The following is a 20,613-nucleotide window of genomic DNA, read 5'->3' on the forward strand; positions in this document are numbered from 1 at the left end:
TTTGTTTTTGTCCAGAAAAATAATATTATCCACGAGGTCACTGGACGGTCTGTTTCTCAACTTATTTATCAAAAGTCCGGCGGAAGAGAATATTTGTTCCGACGGAACTGATGTTGCGGGCATAGCTAGAACCTTTTTGGCAATGAGAGCAATCTTAGGAAATCTGTGTTCATTATTTCTCCACCAGACAGATTGCACATAATTTCGTCACTACTATCGTCTTTCTCCGGTGATTCAATACACAGAAAATCAAGTTTGCGCCGTTTTGGGGTTGGTTCACTATCACTTTCACGCGAGATTCGTAACAGCATTTCGTCGATTTTACTTTCCAACATTTCATGAGTTGCCGTGAGTTGTTCACGTGTCAGAAATCCGCGCCGTTTATACTTAGGATCAAGAAGCGATGCCAACATAGGCACCGTTGAAGTAATGTCCACAGAGTCAGGCTTAAAACACCTGATGAACTCTCCCCTTATAGTGTCCTTCACCTTCGCGATTTGTCCACTATCATCACTTGTGCGTTTGAGACAGTCGTTTATTACTCCAAACACGATCGGATATATCTCGGAGCAAGACACATACTGATTAGAGCACATGTACCTTGTAACGTTCGTGAGAATACATAATACATCACAGAGATCACTGATAATGTCCCTCACAGAGATCACTGATAATGTCCCAACAGATCCTTCAACAGAAGCGCATTATCAGTTTAGCTTGTGATTCTAGTGTCCAACATAATGTCCGTTAACACGCGTCTTTGCTCAGATACACGTTGTAACATGTAGTAGGTGGAATTCCATCGGGTAACAACGCCCTGTTGAAGCTCGTGTTCGGGATCACCCAGTGTAACCTTGCGTTTCCTCATCTCGGCTGTTAGTGTTGTTGAATGATTAAAAGTGGCCGACAAGTTTCCTGCATTTAGCTACCGTTTTCGAAACACTCTGTAGTTCTAGCGCCGGTTTTATACACTGTTGCAAAGTATGTCCAAAGCAACCGAGATCGCCCCACTCATCACATATGCGTCCCGCACAATCAATGTTCCTCCCGTTAACGTGTACACATGTTTTAACTTTCCCCACGAGGCCGAATTCAGAAATGCAGAAATGCAGTCTTGAAGTTTTCGTGCCAAGTTCCCCCCCCGACCCCCCGTATGTTTCTCTGGCATGGCATGAGTAAGCAGCACATTGCTTCTCATGCGCCACTCATTATCGATATGGTGCTCCGTGACCGTAATGTAGTTTTCTGTTGCATTGGATGTCCACGTGTAAGTTGTTATAGCAACAGAAGATACACTCGCGAGAGATGATTTTAGCAAGTCATTCTCACTATCATATCGTTTAACAATCCGAGAACGAATAGTATTCCTGGATGGCACATTATACACTGACACTACAGTTTTCATCAGACTTAAAAATCTCTCTCCTTCAACGACACTTAGTGGCATATAATCCATAACAACCATATTTGCTATCGACTGAGTTATTGTCTCACTTTCAGACGATGACACTTTTTTCGGTGTTGAAACAAACGCTGACAGAGATGTTTGCTTTTTTGCATCGTCCGTATTTCCACTGTTAATTGATTAATGTTTTTCATTGACATGATTTCGGAGATTAGAAGTTCCTCCAGAATAAGCAAGGGTAGTCTCACACAGGTTGCACTTAGCCGATCTTCGATCATTTGCACGTGTAAAGTACTTCCAAACGTCAGAAGTAGTCGGAGGCATATTGCTAGCAAATTGTATCAATTGTTACGTCTATAATTTAAAAAACTGATTTAGGACATCAAAAAATTTGTTCAAGCTTTTATTTTCAACAATATCCAATAAATTAATTCGATACAATTTGAGTACATTATGAGTAAAATGGGCGTAACCTTCTATTGACCAGTTATATACAGTGAAACATGTTTCTAGTTGTTAATCTATTTCATAAAGCGTAAAACTCACACATGTATGATTAAAATAGCAGTGCCGATATTAATCGACAAATGTTTGTTGCAGCTGGCGTCAATAAAAGAGCATATAATGCACGTGCACTAATTATCACCTTCGCACTCTCTTACGTCTTTTCTTTAAAGCTGGAATATTTGCCGACGATTTGTAAACACGTTTTTTAAATTACGCATGATTATTAATTGACAATAATTGCATTGTTTGATCAAACAGGACTAGCTAAGATGACAAGTATGTTTCGCACACCTGTCGGGTATGTGTCATTACCATGGCGACTGTGTATTACGTTTTGACACGCTATTTACGTGACGAAAAATTATGATGCTATGAACATGAAAATAATTATTTCAGTAATGTCTATGTTACTACCGAATATTCGAATACTCAAATAAGATCCGAATATTCGGACCCGTGACCTAATAAGCCATGCTATTTAGGTGGGTATAAGATACTTTCTAGTTTTTGAATTTAAACAGTTTTGACCACACCTATCAAGCTTACCAAATATCGTAGTGATTGCAGTGTAAACGTAAATCCTCATTTTTTGAAACGAATAATAATGTAAACTTGCATTACAAATACGGATCAACATGTTCTATAAACAGGTTAATCTTTATTTGCTGCATATTTATATATTTCACTATGATTCTAATTCAGTTAGTAAAGTTAGAAGCTGATGAAACAATAAAATATAATTGTGATCTGTTATTAACTCATTTCAATATATATATTCAGTTTATTCAAACTTTTTCCATTACATTCACCGAATAGATAAATCTTTCAAGAGTGACGTAGCTAATTATGAGTTGTATTGTTGTTATATCATTAACATATCAAACAAAATCTACCTTAAAGTGGCGGGTTGTGGTTACGATCCTTGTAAATATTAAATTGTAGATATATATAGCTTACGTTACCATTCCAATATATTTTTGTTTAGTTTTCAACGTTACTGCGGATAGATACTTTCAAAAATAATGTGGTTGGTACGGATAATGAGGGTCTCTCTAAAGTAGAAAATTGTTATAATTGTCCTGAGCTTGTCCATTTAAAGACGTATACTAGAATGTCACCATATTTTCCAAAAACAGACTTTGTTCATATTTCATTTATTGTAAGTTCATTCAATAAGTAACCTAAACATAAAAAGAAATATTTGGGTCACCGTCTTTGTCTTCGTTTTATTTCAGATCATAATGCATGACTAGGGTACAAGTGTATCCTAAACAGCGTGTCTGCCATAGCATATAACATCAAGTAATCAAATAAATGATTCATAAAGACTTAGTATCAAGTCAAATCTGATAAGACATGACTATTTTTATCTTGCGTACGCTTTCGTTGGGCAATTCCTTATGATGACAGTAAAAAGTAATCACGCTGTCTTGAAACGTCCTATCATTTGGACTAGTTCTGATCAAGCGTTATATAAAAATAAGTGCGCCGATTGTCCGATTATCCGAAACCATGCAAATTTACCGGAAACGGTGTTGTAATCGGTGCCTTGTGCGATTTCTGCCTCGTGAAAATTTTATGTAGCATACGACTTTAAGATAGATTCTACTAGATCATTGGCGAATATATATATATATTGTATATACTAATTGATCCGGCACAGACTTTCGCATATTTATATAATACCTTGGACCCAACAACACCTATCAATTTTTAAAACGTTGTAAAGCATAAATAATGAGCTAAATGACGCTGCATTTTGGACAATGCAGATTGGCTCCGAACCAACTTTGAATAGACATGTTTTCTTCTGTTCCTATGGTAGAATGTCAGCAGTGTTTTTCCCAGCTGCTGGTAAATCAGTCACCACCTTTATGTTTTTATCATCTAAGCGTGAACAAATAGATCCGAAACGTTACTAATTATTACATTGTTACAGATTACTAAAAACGCGGCGAAAGGTTGCAACAACTGAGCGACTATGAAATAATTCTTAAGAGATTGACCAGAACAATTTTTAGAAATAATGTATAGTCTTTCATATGCATACTGTCGTAAAAAGAATCAATATCATACGTGCAAATGCTTCTGATTTGTCTGCTACTGCAAAATTAGCAATTTCTTTTTCATATTTACATGCAATACGTTGTAAGATATTGCTATTTTTACGTGTAAGGTATTACCAAACTATGAAGCATCCTCAAGCGGATCAGTTGTCACTCGTTGAATGACTGAATAAACAAATAAATAAATAAATAAAACAAAAACAACTTTTCTTACAATATGAAATAACACCCCTGAATGTTAAATACAGTAACAACCACCATCTCTGTTCATTAATAAACTATTTCAACAGTTTTAATAAACGGAAATGTGCATATGTAAATCATATTTTTTTCTTATAAATCAACATTTATAAGCATTTTGTACTATGTATATTTATCTGTAAAGCAGTACAAATATGCAATTGAACTCATAGGTTTGTTAACCCACATGTTGTGCGTCTGAATTATTAATTAAGTGGTGGCATATTAAGAATCTGAATTAAGTCAAGGACTCGAGGAAAATAATTTTAACTATTAAAATATACAAAAAAAGCAGTTTTGGGATGAGTGTCAACATTATTTCATTTATGTAACGGCGGGATACTTACTGCTCCAATAAAACAGTATGTTAAGTATGTTTGTATAAACAAAATGAGTGAAAAGGAATTAGCAATTTATACCTGAAACTGAAAGGACATTCTAAGCCAGTATTCACACAATGTTAACAGTAAACAAACACGCTGTTGAGTGTCTTTGAACAGCATGTGTTGGAACCTATTCTATTTATGCCATTAACCGCTTTTGAGAGCTTTTGCTTCAAATCTTGCAACAGATACACTTTGCGCAACTTGCACGTGCACATTCTCGGGCATAATCTACAAGGATATGAAAAATAGTAACAGGGGTGTGGGATTGGGTACCGGGAAATATGTGTGGATTTCATGCAAATTTATAGATTTTAAGACAACTTTCGTTGTTTGCATGAACAAAAAATATTCAAACGATAGAAACTGTTTTAAAATGTTTAGTGAGCCCACAAAATGCATAGTTTTGATCATATTTTAAACATTTTATGCTCGGTTATAGGCCAACAGGCGCGAATCGTAAGCGTGCAGCGTTTGGCGCCCACATCTTAACAAAAATCGTATATATCTGCTACACCGACGGTGCCCTACTGTTTTCTATGTTATTTAGTTGGGTATGGTTGTGTATTTGATTTTGGTACATGAATGTCTGCGCTTTTGCGGTTTACGTAGTAGTGTGACTGTTATTAAGGAACATAACATTCCCTATGTATTTTCATCCTTGTTCTTCTTTCCCCTTCATATTCCACCAACACCTGACACCCAACCATTTTACCACTTCCTCCCCCTCTATCTATATTTCAAATTAAGTAATATGTACTAATGCGTGGCTCTGAGGCTGTGTTTTAGGTGCTCTGTGCTTCTGAGAAATCTACCCTTACCCATCGTCTTTTGCCATAACATTGTATAGGTTAAATGTAAAATACAACTTAGCAAAATTATTTGAGCAGTTTACAAACATGAAAAATCATTTTAGTGATAAATTAAATGTCTTGTCACAGGAATTACTGTGACCTACGATACCATCTGTAGCTGAACATTTAAAATTAATACTCGTATAGATATGTACTATGATCAGTCTTGAAGACGATGAAACATAGAAAAGATACAAAGATACAAAATATTCCATTACAATTAATACTCTGCTATTTCTCACTACATACATATACGTGAACAGTATCATACTAAAGCAAAAAAGGTTTTACTGTACATCATGTATTTTAAGTCACACATTCTTAACCTAACTCTTTTTGTAAACTACGTTACTGTGAACTACATTACTATCAAAACAGTAAAATGTCTTATTTAATATAAGGGAGCAATACACACAAACAACAACTACTTTTCATGGTGTTCTGTGTAAACAAAGATGGTGCGTCTCATGTGCGATTTCATCCAATAGAAGTAACACAATAAATTTACTTTATAAATTTATAAATTTATCCCCCAAAATTCAAAGCCGGGATACAAGTGTACCTTTCATGGCTTACAAAATTACACAATCCCAACCATTGATATCTGATAAACATCCTTAAATTTAATTTCTGTATAAAATGCTGCAAGGGCCCAAAGGTTAGTTTCTAATCCAGAAGTTGTTTTCCCAAAATCAGTGTAGGTACAAACATCGCCGATTTGTTTCATAAACCATTAAAGTATAATGCTTAATACATCAATATTTCTTTGAACAGTCAAGCCAAAATTATATTATTAACTCAAGACAAATTATAATAATGTCGTTATGAATTGTATTTATAGAATAAGGTTGAATTGGTGCTTGTGTGTGGATATAACAGTTTGACATACTTAATTGATAAATAATGCAATCTATTTATACATATATTGTTTTGTTTGTACCCAAAGCGCATGCATGAACCGAGTTCCAAAAGCTGTGCTACCAATTGAAATAAAAACATATCAAATACAATCACAAGGCTAAAGAACATGTTGTTAAACAGAATACTGGAAAACTAACACATGCTTTATATTGATCAAATTATTACAATGTAATTATGTACCATTTATTTTCAGTCTTCGTTAAATTATTGTATTATGTATTATAATAATAATAATAATGATAATAATAATATTGATAACAACAAAGACTTTATTTGACGAGGCTGCCTGTTCGTCAAAACGATCCTGTATCAGCTGGACACAACCTCACATTATTTCACGCTGAAACCTTTTAAATATTTGATGTTTGATTATAATGATTTGATTTTGACATCCTTAAATTGTGGTCAAATATGCATCCACACTTCAAAATGTAACAACTTTATACTAAATAGGTCTATTTAAGCTCTTACCACTAATTTTCCCAAACAAATAAAGTAATATTGATGCTGCCCTGAGCAGATTTCTGTAACCAGGAGCAGACATAATTATTCATGTTAATCATGCTATTTGGGTCTTCCTGTACCGGTACAATTTCAACAAATGAATAAAGGCCATGAAAAATTTTCATGTTAATAACACAACATTGAACAGCTCTCAGAATAGCTCATTACCTGCCGAGCAAACTTACTTTGCTAGAATCCATGCTTATATACTGCAAGTGGTATTATACAAAGAAGAACCATGAAGGGTGGTTAATCAAAAACAAAGCAACAATCGAAGTTTCCAGTATGTTCATAAAAATTTAAACCCTTTGCAAATATTATGAGAAAAAATCATAGGGAACTTAATAATAAAAATTGATATATTTTATGTATAAGAGACAATGTAGCTGCCATTTTTCAAACAAGGACATAAATAGGAGATTTCGAAGTTTATTGACATTAACCTAAATGCATTTTGATATGATAATCAAGTAAGCTGCATGCAGTTATAACTCTTGCACATAAAAAGATATTGCTTAACAAGACTGGCGTACCAGAAAGAGCGCAAAACTACATCAAACAAATTTAATTATTTATATATATCCAAATACAGTATAAGACAGATGATGTGCAAGTCTATATTCACAAGGAGATTTCATAGAAACAAAATGTTGGAAATAAACTAGCTAATGTATTAGCTGAACCTGAAGGGATTATCCTACATGCTATAATTTCTTTTTTTAATTTTATTTTGAAGAAAACTCAATAGACGGATTGTCAAACACAAATTTAAATTCCTGGATTCCTTTGCTGAAATAACCAAAAACCGAAAGTAAATTCATTTAAAAGTTCAACTGCATCTGTCTAATGAAATCCCAGTAAATAAATCCCAAAGAATTATGATTCTTTATACGTACATGGAATTTAAAGCATTTTGGTAGAAAAGTTTGTTCAGGTCCTCTTTTCTATATATTTGGAGTGTTTGAAATTTTGTCCATCTGTTTTATGTCGTAACAGCAGAATGTGGGTCAGACACTTCAACTCTCTCTTGCATTTTGTCAGAATATGTATCCATGTAAACTTAAAAATGGTATTCCCTCGCAATATGTTTTGTTAAGTTTCATTTTTAATTCTATAGCTTTGAGATATGACACATCTTTTTCGTAGTGTAGTGAATCAAAAGGCCAAGAACCATGACCGAGTTCTTGTATACTGCCTTATGTTAAGCCTTAAAATAAGTGTTTGCAGCCCCAAAGGGTGAACTTGGTGTTACCACACTGACTGCAGGAGTTGAAGCTATTTTTGTGGAACAATTAATATTTGCTTCAAATTGAGCCATAGAACTCGTAAAGAAAAGTACTATAACATTTTAATGAAAAGGTAATTACATATATGCACCACAGACATTTCAGACACACACCAGCAAAAATACAACTCTTTAGTAAATGTCTTGATTCGATACCCTCGTTTGTAAATTACCGCTCGAAACTAGAAACAAACAAACGTTGATATTTCATTGAATCCAGGAGTTCTTTGGCAATATTTATTTCATTTATTCATAAACTACCAACTTCTTTTCGTACTTGAGAGTGCCTACTTTAATTTTCAATGATAAAACAAAATATGTAATAGACATCATGGAACAGATGTTGATAAGAAAATATCCAGCATTTTCTAAAGAATGTAAATTAAGCGGAGTGACACAGCGTTAATCTCAATCGGTAGAGATCTCATTTGACAACCGAAAAGATTATTTCTGATACTAAAGTCTGGCAGGTTAACTGAGATGCTGTTTTCCATGCAATGCATTTTTAGAGAGAACAGTGCTTTTACTTGTGTATGAACGATGCTGATGTCGCAATCATTGTATTTAAAAGTTCTTCACCTTTTGCATGATAATAGGCTTTTCCCGCCAATACTCTCTGCTCTTTTACCAAAATTACATCTGAAGCTCATATTTTGTCTGTAGTTGTTCAGGGAGTTTCAAGTTGAGTATTTGATCAAAAAGTCCACCAGACTAATATGCTTTATTGAATGCAAATAGAAAAATAAAACAGAATAACTTGAAATACAAAGTTACGTCATAAAATATGCATTTCTTAATTTTAAAATCATTCTAAGAACATTTTATTTATTTAATTATTTTTCGTCTAAAGATAAAGCTTTTATGACAATATCAATAAGTAATCTTTTTAGTTTCAAGTTCTGTTAGATCGCCAGTTCCAAAAAAATAAAGAAATCTGGACATTGATGCATTGTCGAATGAAGTTTTCCTCTATAATACAATAATGCTTTTGAAAAAAGCAAAGCATTAAGTAAATTAAGTAATTGCCACGCAGTACATAAATGTGTTCTATTAGGATTTTGTATGTGTGTAGGGGGCGGGGTTGTGGGGGGTTTGGGGAAATTGGTGAGCGTTGAATGAGTTCAACAGTATACCAAAAGTGAATAAAAGTAAGTAAAGGTAAAAGTTCAAATCATGGTTGTGAGTGAAAATAGTTGTTCATACAAAATAATGCACAAAATGCTGTCTGTACTTAGAAATGGACATAGAACGGTGTGCTCACGACAAAAAAGCATTTCAGAGCGTGTGTTTCTGGATCGGCCATGCATGCATACCACACGTCGCCAAATGGGATACATGTAGTTGAATTTTGCAAAAATGCCAAGGCAAAGCGTACATTTTCATTTGGCCTTTGCGCGCTTTAAGCACTGAAGTACAGATAGTTTTAGCTATATAATAAGGACATGTTCTGGACTGGTTATTCATATCATCATTTAAAGTACACAGAACGACATTTTATTTCTGTCAGAAACGATGGTTATAAGTACTGTAACGAACATTTCAGTTTTTCACAAGAATATGTGTTGATATACGTTGCATTGCTGCTAGTAACGAACAATTGAATAAAAAATCTTGTTAAAAATCCTTTGGAAGTACAGAATGCAACCAAGCAAAATGACAGCAGACTCTTTTGGTTGAGTCTGTGCATGAGAGGTAATGCAATACCCCTAACGCCTCACTAGCACTAGCTTAAATTGAATTCTATTACAGTATAATTGATTTACTCCATGATAAAAAATGACCAGAACATATAACAATTACACAAAGCGGCTACCGTTAGGGGCTTTGTGCCATGGGGTTAAGAGAGCTAGCTTCTCGCCTCTGCTTTTTCGAAACACTGCCCGAAATGTCGATTATAAAACAAATGTGGAACTAACTTACCATTTCACACGCCTAGCGTTAAGTCGCAAAACAGACTGGTATGTCAATATGCGCAGTGTATCCTTTTTTAATTGAAAGCACAGTATGATAAAAGAAATTCAGTTAAAATACTTTGCTCGATGAAAGTGTTGATATGAACATAACAGCTGTGTTTGCATTAGACATTTATGTAAGGTAGTGTTTTATTTGGTCAACGACTTCTATTTTCTATCGTCTAGAGAAAAGAATTGCGCTCATATAAAATCATATTACCTTTGGCAAGGAGGACAGTAGTTGATTCAGCGTAGGAATAATTTCTTGCCGAACATTATTTTTCACAGAAACAAAAGTGTTTTCTGTGAATTTTCGTGTCGTTAGTGATGGTGCACAAACTTCTTGTTCTCTTTATTTTTCAATCATGTTGCAAATCCGTGGTATCTCAAATAGCGGAAAGAATAGCCGTTGATAAAGAGACAGACAATGTCGGGTCAGACCTCGATGGAATGAAGCAATTGTTCAATGATACATTGGCAGAGTAAGTATATTTGATTTTAAGTTAAAAGAAACAAGACTTAACCTTAAGCCCGCTGGTGGCAAGTTATTTTGCCCTTGCGACCAGAGCAGATCAACGTCAGACTGCACTGTATAGTCTGCACAATAATGTTGTAATTGTGTTACCAAGTCGTTAAGTTTCTTTTGTCAAGTCCGCTGATTCCGTAGGTTGTTTTTTTCTAATTTTCTTTGTTCTGAATAGCTAGCGCGTTAGAGATGGAAAGATGTAGAAGTCTTATAAATGCAGAAACTATCTGCTGAAAGTCAACGTTTCTACTCGGGTGTCCTCAATGCTTGGACTATTCACCTCAGGGACACTTCTGTGATATTCATTTGCCATTTGCTCTGTATTTAAGGCGGACCGGTTTTGCCGAATGAAAGAAGCAATTAAATTAGATGAAACAAATCGCTGCAGTTTGGTAAAAGACGAATTCTATAGTACTTTCAAAGTTAATTTTCAATTGTATATTAGATTCAGAATAGACCAATTACTGATCATGAAATGCCTGAAAAAATATTGTGACGTTTATAAATTTGCGTCTACATTTTATATTTATTAATAATTTGTTTCATAAATGATACACACAGTAACATTTCAATTATAAGCAATAGATAATTTGGGAGGAAAGTTTTCAAAGCGTTTTCAAAGAGATAAACGGCACTTTTACTGTAACGATAGGCTTTTAATATAAAATTATCATCAGCTCATTTTTTTTCAACTTTCAGAATGATTTTTATTGTTTACAATTCAGCTTTAGCACTTATCATGTTAGACGCGATTGATTCTGCCTTTACGACCACTGAAGATCAAGGTCAGCATGCACATCTGTGCAGCCTGATCATGACTTGCAGTTTTTGCTATTCAGCCAGTATCGTTTAGGTAAGCGTCCCATTTAACAGTTAATTGTACTGTTCAAATGGGAAGACGGTGTTCATTATAGAAATTCAGCAGGGTAATGTTTAGTGTCAAATCCAGTTCAAGTGTAAGAGGACTTTTTTGTAAATTAATGGTGGATTAATAAATCTGTTATTGTGAAAAAAAATGAGAATACAAATTTTGGAGGAATCAGATTTAGTCTATGGAGAGTAATTATCTAGTAGATTTTCGCTATACTTTGAAAACATAATATTTTTTTTACGACAGCTTATATTAAACCTATGTGGAATTTTATTGTTAACATTTTTGGCCGTTTGTATGACGATCTTGGCTGCCATATTTCAATATTCTTATCGCTAAAATGTTGTATCTAGCTTTAAGATTTATAATTACCATTTACCATGTAAAAGTTTTGAAGAAACTTCTGATTTTGTTTTGTTTTACGGGTTTATGTGTAACACTACTACAGTAGGACTATGACAATTTTCAAGCTTTGAATAGCAGCGAAATACCCAATTAGGCAATTTTATAGGCATAGTACTACCAATGCCAAATTACCTCGATGGCTTGGAACCTCGTATAATTTAGTTCTACGTTCAATAATGAGCTTGGAACTCATAAAGTATAACGTGAATCGAAGTCAACGGCCGTTAACGGCCTTGACTTGTTTTGAGAAACCCACCTTGAATCAACTCACAATGCCATAAATCAATAATTAGATAACGATTTGACTTTGAATACCATGAGAGTTAAATAAATTGTGTATATACAATATATACAATATAGGAAAAACGTCATAAACATAGTTTTGGACCATTCATATAAAAGCACAAAATCGTATTCGTTTATACATCATTACTTTTCTTCTTCTTTTTGGTTTACACTAGCTACGACAAACGAATCAGGCCGCGGATCAACCAGTCACAGAAAATTAAAGTCAATACCACGTTCGTCCCACAGAGCGTGCTAGAGTTTGACACATCTGAACAAAAATTCTCCGTCCTTGGCTACTTCCGTGTGGAATGGAAAGACGAAGTGATAACGTGGACACCTAAGGACTATGCTGAAACAAACTACATCAAAGTACCAATCAGCGAAATTTGGACGCCAAGTCTAATCATTTTAAAGGTAAAATGTATTTTCAGTTCTGAAATTATAAAGCACGAATAAGGCTGAATTACATTTTGATATCTACTGACGCCATACATTGAGTGTTGAAAACACTTTTCATCTTTAAAGGAAAATAAGTTTATTTCATATGAAAGCCATCCTCAAGCCTATTATAGCGCTGAAAGAATCTTGTGCAAGAATTAAGAAAACTTGCCTTTGCTATCATTGTAATACATTTGTACTTACAGGTCATTGTTATTTATAAAAGAAACATAATTTGACAAAAAACCATTATTTTAGGGACTTCATGTATTTCATTTTCACCTTATTTACATGATTGAACATACGAGTTTAAAGATTTCTAAAAGTTTAAATATTCTGATAAATTAAACACAAAGGAAATGACAACAGCGTGAGCAAACGGCGCCGACATTTCCGCGCATTTAGTAAACGTTTAAATACGTTGATGTTTAATACATTAATTGTTTGCTTTTGAAATACAGAATATAGCCATCGTATGTTTGCATCTTGTTATCACTAGGGATAGGTTGGTACTCTCGCCACCTTTCGGAAAAAGTAAACGAAATGATTTTTTGCTATAAACAGGCTTTTGATGGAGACGGCGTTGTTGGAAGTTCTAAGACAGACATTTCAAAAATCTGGTCTGATGGCTCTGTTCAGTGGGTTCCTGAAGGCATATATAGGTAAAACAATTTTTACACCACAACTTAAAAGGACCTCCTATTGGAGGGACTTAAAGTCATCTTTTAACACAAATGGTCGTTTAACCCTTACCCAGCTAAACTTCTATAATGCACTTGTCCATCTTTCAATTTTGACAGTACCATTAACAGATGTAAGGAGAGCTTACCAAAAAGATACTGACTGAATGTCCAACATTGCAGATCTTAATCAGACTGCATGTGCAGGCTGACCATTATCTACATTGGTCACAAATGCAGATTCAGTCGTGTCCAGCATGATAAGGGTTACAACAACATGCATGCATTTAACATCAAAGCAAATTAAAAAGCGGTCTCTTTATATGCATGGTCTCTTGAGGATGTTAAATAGTAATTCAATTCCTTTATTAATTAAGGCTGAAATACTAAGAATTGCATTTCTTTAAATCTTCGTGCAAGTTTACTTATCTGTCATACCTTTTAAATTCTAACCCGATTTATATTTTAACAGCCTGGATATTTTTTCGAATAGTTGGATTGATGCAGTATTTGACATATTACCCTTACTTCCCATGTCGAAACTGGCCATTACATGTACTAATGTTCGCAATCAATCCTGTTGCTAATTTTTAATTTGCGTTTTTTACAGTGTTGTCTGTCATGTGGACATCAAATATTATCCATTCGACGAGCAGACATGCACAGTTACATATTACGTGTCAGACGAAACCATAGCAACCGTTATGTTAGACCACCCAAGTGACGTCACATTAGACGAGTATACCGAAAATTCAGCATGGAAGATCACCAGTCTTTCAATAAAGCGTTATCTGCTATATAACACTTATCATTTAGATGTGGAATTCAAACTTCAACGGAGAGCAAACTTCGCTACATTTACTCTGATCATGCCTTTACTTATGTTGGCCTTCCTTAATATCTGTATATTCTTGGTCCCTGTTGGGTCTGGTGAGAAAGGTTCATTTGCCATCACTATCTTTCTCTCGTACGGTATCTTTGTTACAATCGTCAGTGATACCCTGCCAGATAACTCCCTCCAAATATCCTACTTCCTTTTATTTATCATCGTCCTATTGTTTATGAGTGTCCTGTCAGTTCTCTACACTATCATCCAGGCAAAACTGATGGCGAGCATCGGTGATAAAGAATGTACCATCAACTGCCTTCGTTCTAAGAAGCGTTCCACAAATAAGCTCATGCCATTTGATCCGTTAAGGGGATATGCGGACGCTGAAAACGATCCTGCGGTGACTTCTGTAGGCAAAGTAGACGAACCTGATGGTTCATACACGTGGGGAAGGTTTTTGGAAAAACTTGATGTGATTCTGTTTATAATTTTCTTTGCACTGATTCTTCTCTCAACAGCTGGATTTTTCAGCCTGATGCTTCAGAGGGTCAGTGAATCAAGTTTGAGTGAGATATAGTAGTAAAATATGTTTTCTTTTATTTGATTTTCTTTTCATTTGTTACATTCGATAGGTATTGACGTTTTGCATAGTCTGGTTTAAATTTGTTGTTTTGCAATATATATTTTCCTGAAAACGAGGAGTTTAAAGTTTAGAGGTCTTTAGGCAATATATGACGTTTGAAAGTCTGTTTCTATGCTTAAGTTGCTGTGTTTTAAGTGAGATAGTTTAGTTTTCTAACATTTTATTGTATTTATTAGGCATTATACAATAATATGAACACAAAAGTAACATATAAAATGGATTTGGTCACGAGTTATATCAGCATCAGCAAACGGTCCGTTCCACATGAAGTCAAATTGACAGATCTGTAAAACAAGTAGATTCTGAAAATAGCTTCTATGTCTATGATAACTTTTTAACTTTGGACTATGAATAAAAAAGACATAAATATATATGTTTTAAATCTAATTAATTTATGATCGAAATATGTGAGATTATCTGAGAAAATGAAACTGTAAAAATGTTGAGGAATTTAAGTTTGAACTGAGATTAGATTAACATAATCGTTTCACAAAAAATAAGTTATTTAATGATAGAAAAAGTCGGAAATACAGAGAGAGGAAAAAAAGAGATGATCCCTCTGAAGAGTTCGACAGCAGCAAACGCACTAACCCAAACACAACATGGACTCAATATCTACATTGAAATAAAAAGTAAGGGACGGCAGTACTTAAACATTAGTTAAAATGTTTTGTATTCTTTTGATCATCCGCAGATAGTCTAAAATTTTCTTCATCTGTTAGATTACTTATTTCCAAAAAATAATTTCTTAGTAATTATTGGAAAATGGTGGTATATTTCGAACTAATATTACTGTATGTTCGGCACAAAAGCAGCATCGGAAAAATGTTACATTTTGTAGTGTCTTTTAGATGATTATCGATTAAGTCTGCATGTATGCTACTAGAATTATTTCTTATACGGGCATAATGCACATTTTCAGCTCGATTTCTAGCAAGGAAGAATATGAGTACGATAGGGTGTTTGTATAACTTATAATTTCTGTTTGAATTCTGTGAGAGTATCTATTTGGTGGATATTTTACTCTTGTTCGTCCCGCAATTTTATCGCTGATGGTATTACAGATTTTGGATTTATTTCTAGGCGCTAGGTAGCGTTACAAAGTCCGAGTTATTTCTTAAGAAGTACGAGTTAGATTCTAAAACAGTTGACAGAAATAATACATTTATGTAATCGGGAAGTTTACCATATTTATATTTACGAACACGAATCATTTTTTGCATTTTTCTTCTGTCTATATATGATACCCAACCTATTTCGCTTTAGAGATTGAACTAGCATACTATTCCGGCTGCATCTAACTGTATTTTTTTTCAATAACATTCTATTCATATGAAGTACAATTATCCGAAACGATAGACGCATATTTGAAAATACGTCCATCTTGTTTGAACAGAATATACTTGTGTAGAGAGCATTTATATATATTTATATATTTAAAAAGTTCTCCGAGTTCAAAACCTATGCACAACTTAATGCGGTCAGTGATGGATGCAGTATGTTTGGCCCCTATCCATACTCTGTTACAGTTAATGTTGCCATATTAAGGACATGTCATGCTTTGAATCTACCATGTTACGGCATGGTATTCCACATCCTAAAATGTGTGCATATTTTATTCGCAGAGGTCGTAGAGATAACACGCCGGCTTTCCTATAAAAAATATTTTTGTTCTGCACAAGTAACTGCCATTTTCTTCGCGTTTATAAGAGGACAGTGTTTTTAGACACAATCATCACGGAGTGTACGCCTCGCGCAGTAATCGAGCTCAAAGCCACACGAATAAGTTATCTGCTGGAACTAAGCGGGAAGGTTAAAGTAAGAAAATACGCAAAATGTGGACCAATGGTTAAGCAAATAATTAGTTGTTATAGACGTTAAGGGTTTGTAAATTGTTGATATTGTTTTAATAAAATCTATATTTTGATCTCAATATTCTTAGATACAGATTAACGATTGAATAGAGGGCTATAATACAGGCATTGTGGTCTAACTTATCAATTGTTGTAATTTCAACAATCTTTAAAAATGCTGTTAACGAAAGTAACTGACATCTGAAGCTACAAAACAAGGACAAAGGAAATCTATTTCTGTTAATAAGGTAAATATGTTTCAAATCACTAAGGTAGGCAGTAACGATATCATGATATGATTTGTAGGTAAACAATGTTATCAGCAAAGTTCCCATTAAAGTGCAACATATCGAAACAGAAAATGAATTAATCTGTGTTAAAAACTATGCCCAACAGTTTGTACATATAATGTATTTAGATTCAAATTATTTTTAAACCCGTGTACAGTACAAAACGTTTTGTTTGACATTGCATCGATATCTGCTTAACGTGTGGCTGAGAGAAAAACCTCTTTAGTATTTAATTTAAACATTTACTTTTTGTAAGTATTCACTTTTGCATTTTGTCTAAATCATTTTTATAGTTCAATGATTTACAAACATTTATGTGGCAAGATTATGCAATAAATAATAGAAACTAGGCAATAAAATGGTATCATATATAAAAAAAAAACGAGCATATTCCTTGAAGAAAATGTTTAATGTTTTTCTAAATACGCAAAATACTTTCGTACTAAGCTCCAAAAAATCCATAGCAGCACTACTAAGAAGCGGGCGGTGGTCGGCATACAAAAGCATGTCAGCTCTCTTAGACGAAAAAAATCATCCGAATCTTACCAAACTTGCTGACAATATTTATGGACATAATATCTCGGTCAAGGTTGATGACCAGCCAAATTGCCCAGGCGTTCTTGCATTACTCGACTCGAAAATCTGCGAATTTAGCATTGTCCGCTCTCTAGGTCAAACAGTTTACATCCGATCTTCACCAAACTTGTTGATAATGTGTGTGGGCATAATATCTCGGCTATTTTGATTGCCAGCCAAATCGCCCCAGCTACGCTTGGATTACAGCCCTTGAATTATTTAGACGGGCGTATTTTGTGACAGTCTGACACACTTGTTGGTTTTTACTTTAATTTGTTTAATTCTATCTATTCAAATTTTGTGTTGAGTTTTTTTTCAAATCATTGTTTTTTGTGCGCGTACCATTCCGGCCAGTTTAAAACCACCTTGGTGAACATTACTACAATCATACACTTTATTATCATTTACTTGTTATGTGTTTGAGTGTATATAATGATTCACCGCCAAAGGTAAGTCGTAGTTTTGTATAAGAAAACATAACATTATCATAAAAAAATAGTGAAAAAGAGCAGCAAATTTTAAAAACGTTGTCGTAGGCCATACGTAATTATGAAGCATTTTAAGTGTGTCGAGGAATAGTGATATCACATTTTGAACCGAACTTGTATATTCATAACGACGACCGGTAAATTTGAATTTACAAAACAGAAATACAGTCGGCAATAGAGGTCTAGATGATTCAGAAATGATTTTATGTTACGGTGTCTTTTGCGCAGTACAGTTACTAGCAATTTGTTTCTCTAGTTACAAACAATAACTTGATTCCAGCAGAATAATACGATCTAAACGAGAATACCGACTGAATTACAATTTGCAAGCGGAGCGGTGGTCTAGTGCTGATGTCAAAGTGATGGTCGTGACCACAGTTGGGCTGGAACCAACGACCCCTGAATTGAGCGGGCGACCATCACTTTGATACCAGTACTGTTTTCTCAACGAAGCAGACACTAGAGTGGTTCACATAAGACTGAAGCTTTCATCACAAATGAGCTAAAACAAATTAGTATAAACAAATGCAATAAGTTTTAAAGAATACTAAAAAACTAGTTAGACAATTATCTATAGCTTTAATTTAATGAGCAAGATCGGTAAGACTACCTATTTTGCCCTTTAATATATTATAAACTAATAGCTGGTAATTAGATTTATGTCGTTTCTTTGGTATGTTTGACTGACTTATCACACTTTAAGTCTTACATATATCATTGTCTGCCTGTAAACTTAGTTCGGGTTATTACTAGGACTGGAAAACATTGTACTTAAAGTTTTAAAGTGTGATAACTTTCAGTGGTATAATATCCTATAATGAATAACGGTTGTCTTTCTCATTCGCCATTAATTCTAAGTCTGGACGTTATAACCACAGTTCAGCTATACTACTGCGCGTGCAAAATTACATTTGAGAAGCTGGATTTTATTATACCACCCGACAATAATGATACATTATGTCTTATGTACTCTGAGGGCAGGCTGGCATTCTACTTTTCTGCATATTCGGATCTACTCTATTTACTTTGACAATACAGAAAGCTAATCACTGTCACTGGCAATTATTTTCTTACAGCTTACTGAACTACAAAGTTAAATACATTCGCAGGATATTTTTATATGTGCAGAATTAATCTCATTTTAAATATAACTATTTATTTCAGTATCCGAGTTTTTGTCAATAAACAATAAATACGGTAAAAATACAAACGCAAGTGGCCTAGTCGAGATTTTGACATCTTAAATGTAAAAAACATTATTAACTGCAAATGAAAAAACACAAATGTCTGCTATCGGAAATTACCTCGAACGCGTGAAAATCATTTTAAAACATTAAAGTCGCAAAAAGACTTGGTATAGATAGTTACTTACGATAGATAGTTTTCATTTGCGACTTTATTAAAACTGGATGAGAGATTGCTAGCATCTTTGAAGCGTATAAGTGCAGACCTATAAATGACACCACAAAGCCTAAATATTTTCAAGGCTCCTTCCAACACTGTTAAGGACTCATGGCGTCCGTTAATCCAATATAAACAATGGTCGGCGGTCCATAATAAGGACGAACAAACAACCACGAGTAAAAGTTAATTCATTTTCCTGCAAGGAGTGTTTACTCAAATATTGATACCACGTTCAATAAAAAGGGGCCTCTGTAGTCGGGTGGTTAAGGTCCATGACTTCGAATCACTTGCCCCTCATTGATGCGGGTTCGAGCCACATTCGAAGCGTTGAATTCTTCATGTGAGGAAACATTCCCGCTGACTTACGGAAGGCTGGTAGTCCGCTTGAGATGAAATAATCCATATGACCTGAATTGTGTCGGTGCGACGTTAAACAAAAATACCTACTTAATAAAAATAATACTTTGAGAAATACTAGAATACATATAATAAATCATAATTCTATAAAAATGTTATAAAGCCGCGATTTTGTTTTCTGTCCGTCTTGTTTTTAGTGCTGCGTATGTTGCCTTGTTTGATTTTGGCGCTACTTTCCGCTTTCTACCTCCATTGCCCCCTCCCATTTTACTGTAAGTAATCGTAGCAACCATAATTCCGGCCGCCGGCCGTTCTTAGGCGGTGCTCGACTGCTGTTATTTTCTTACGTGCGTGCGGGCGTGTGTGTATGTGAATATTGTGCGGAGCGCAACCGTATTGCTTTTTTTTTCTTGTCTGTTTGCTTATTTTTGTGTGTTAATTGTATGTGTATGTTTGTCTTTTGTACGTGGGTGTTTCTGCTGTTATAGTTTACGTTGTAGGGTTACTGCGTTTTAGGAACGTGGCCTTCCCTTTTGAATAGTCACCCTTGCTCCACCCTTCCCTAAAAACCCGAACCACTTCTTACACCTCCCCTTTTTAATTAAAATAATTGAAGGGAATAATCCGATTTATTATGTTAGATTTTGTACAAAAACTATCTGCTCATTTTCATGGACTCCTGTAAACCCTGTCCAATTTAGGAAGGTCGTGCCAACAACAGTATCTTAAAATTTATTCGTGTGAAAACGTTGCTTCTTTCTCATTGCATTTTGGGTGCCCTTTGAAATGAAAAAAGCGTGAATTTCGTATTTTCGATTTGACATGCCATTGCTTTTGTCAGCAGCGGG

At 34.5% G+C, this 20,613-nt stretch overlaps 1 protein-coding gene across 1 annotated transcript; it reads left to right on the top strand.

The window, feature by feature from the left end:
- Window positions 1-11,658: 11,658 nt before the first annotated feature.
- LOC128549306 (neuronal acetylcholine receptor subunit beta-4-like) lies at window positions 11,659-14,731 on the top strand. Its single transcript, XM_053525885.1, has 4 exons — window positions 11,659-11,702; window positions 12,381-12,621; window positions 13,210-13,307; window positions 13,936-14,731. The coding sequence occupies exons 1-4, from the start codon at window positions 11,659-11,661 to the stop codon at window positions 14,729-14,731; spliced, it is 1,179 nt and encodes a 392-aa protein (XP_053381860.1).
- The last annotated feature ends 5,882 nt before the right edge of the window (window positions 14,732-20,613 follow it).

The sequence above is a fragment of the Mercenaria mercenaria genome, chromosome 16 (assembly GCF_021730395.1).
Source record: "Mercenaria mercenaria strain notata chromosome 16, MADL_Memer_1, whole genome shotgun sequence".
Taxonomy (NCBI): Eukaryota; Metazoa; Mollusca; class Bivalvia; order Venerida; family Veneridae; genus Mercenaria; species Mercenaria mercenaria.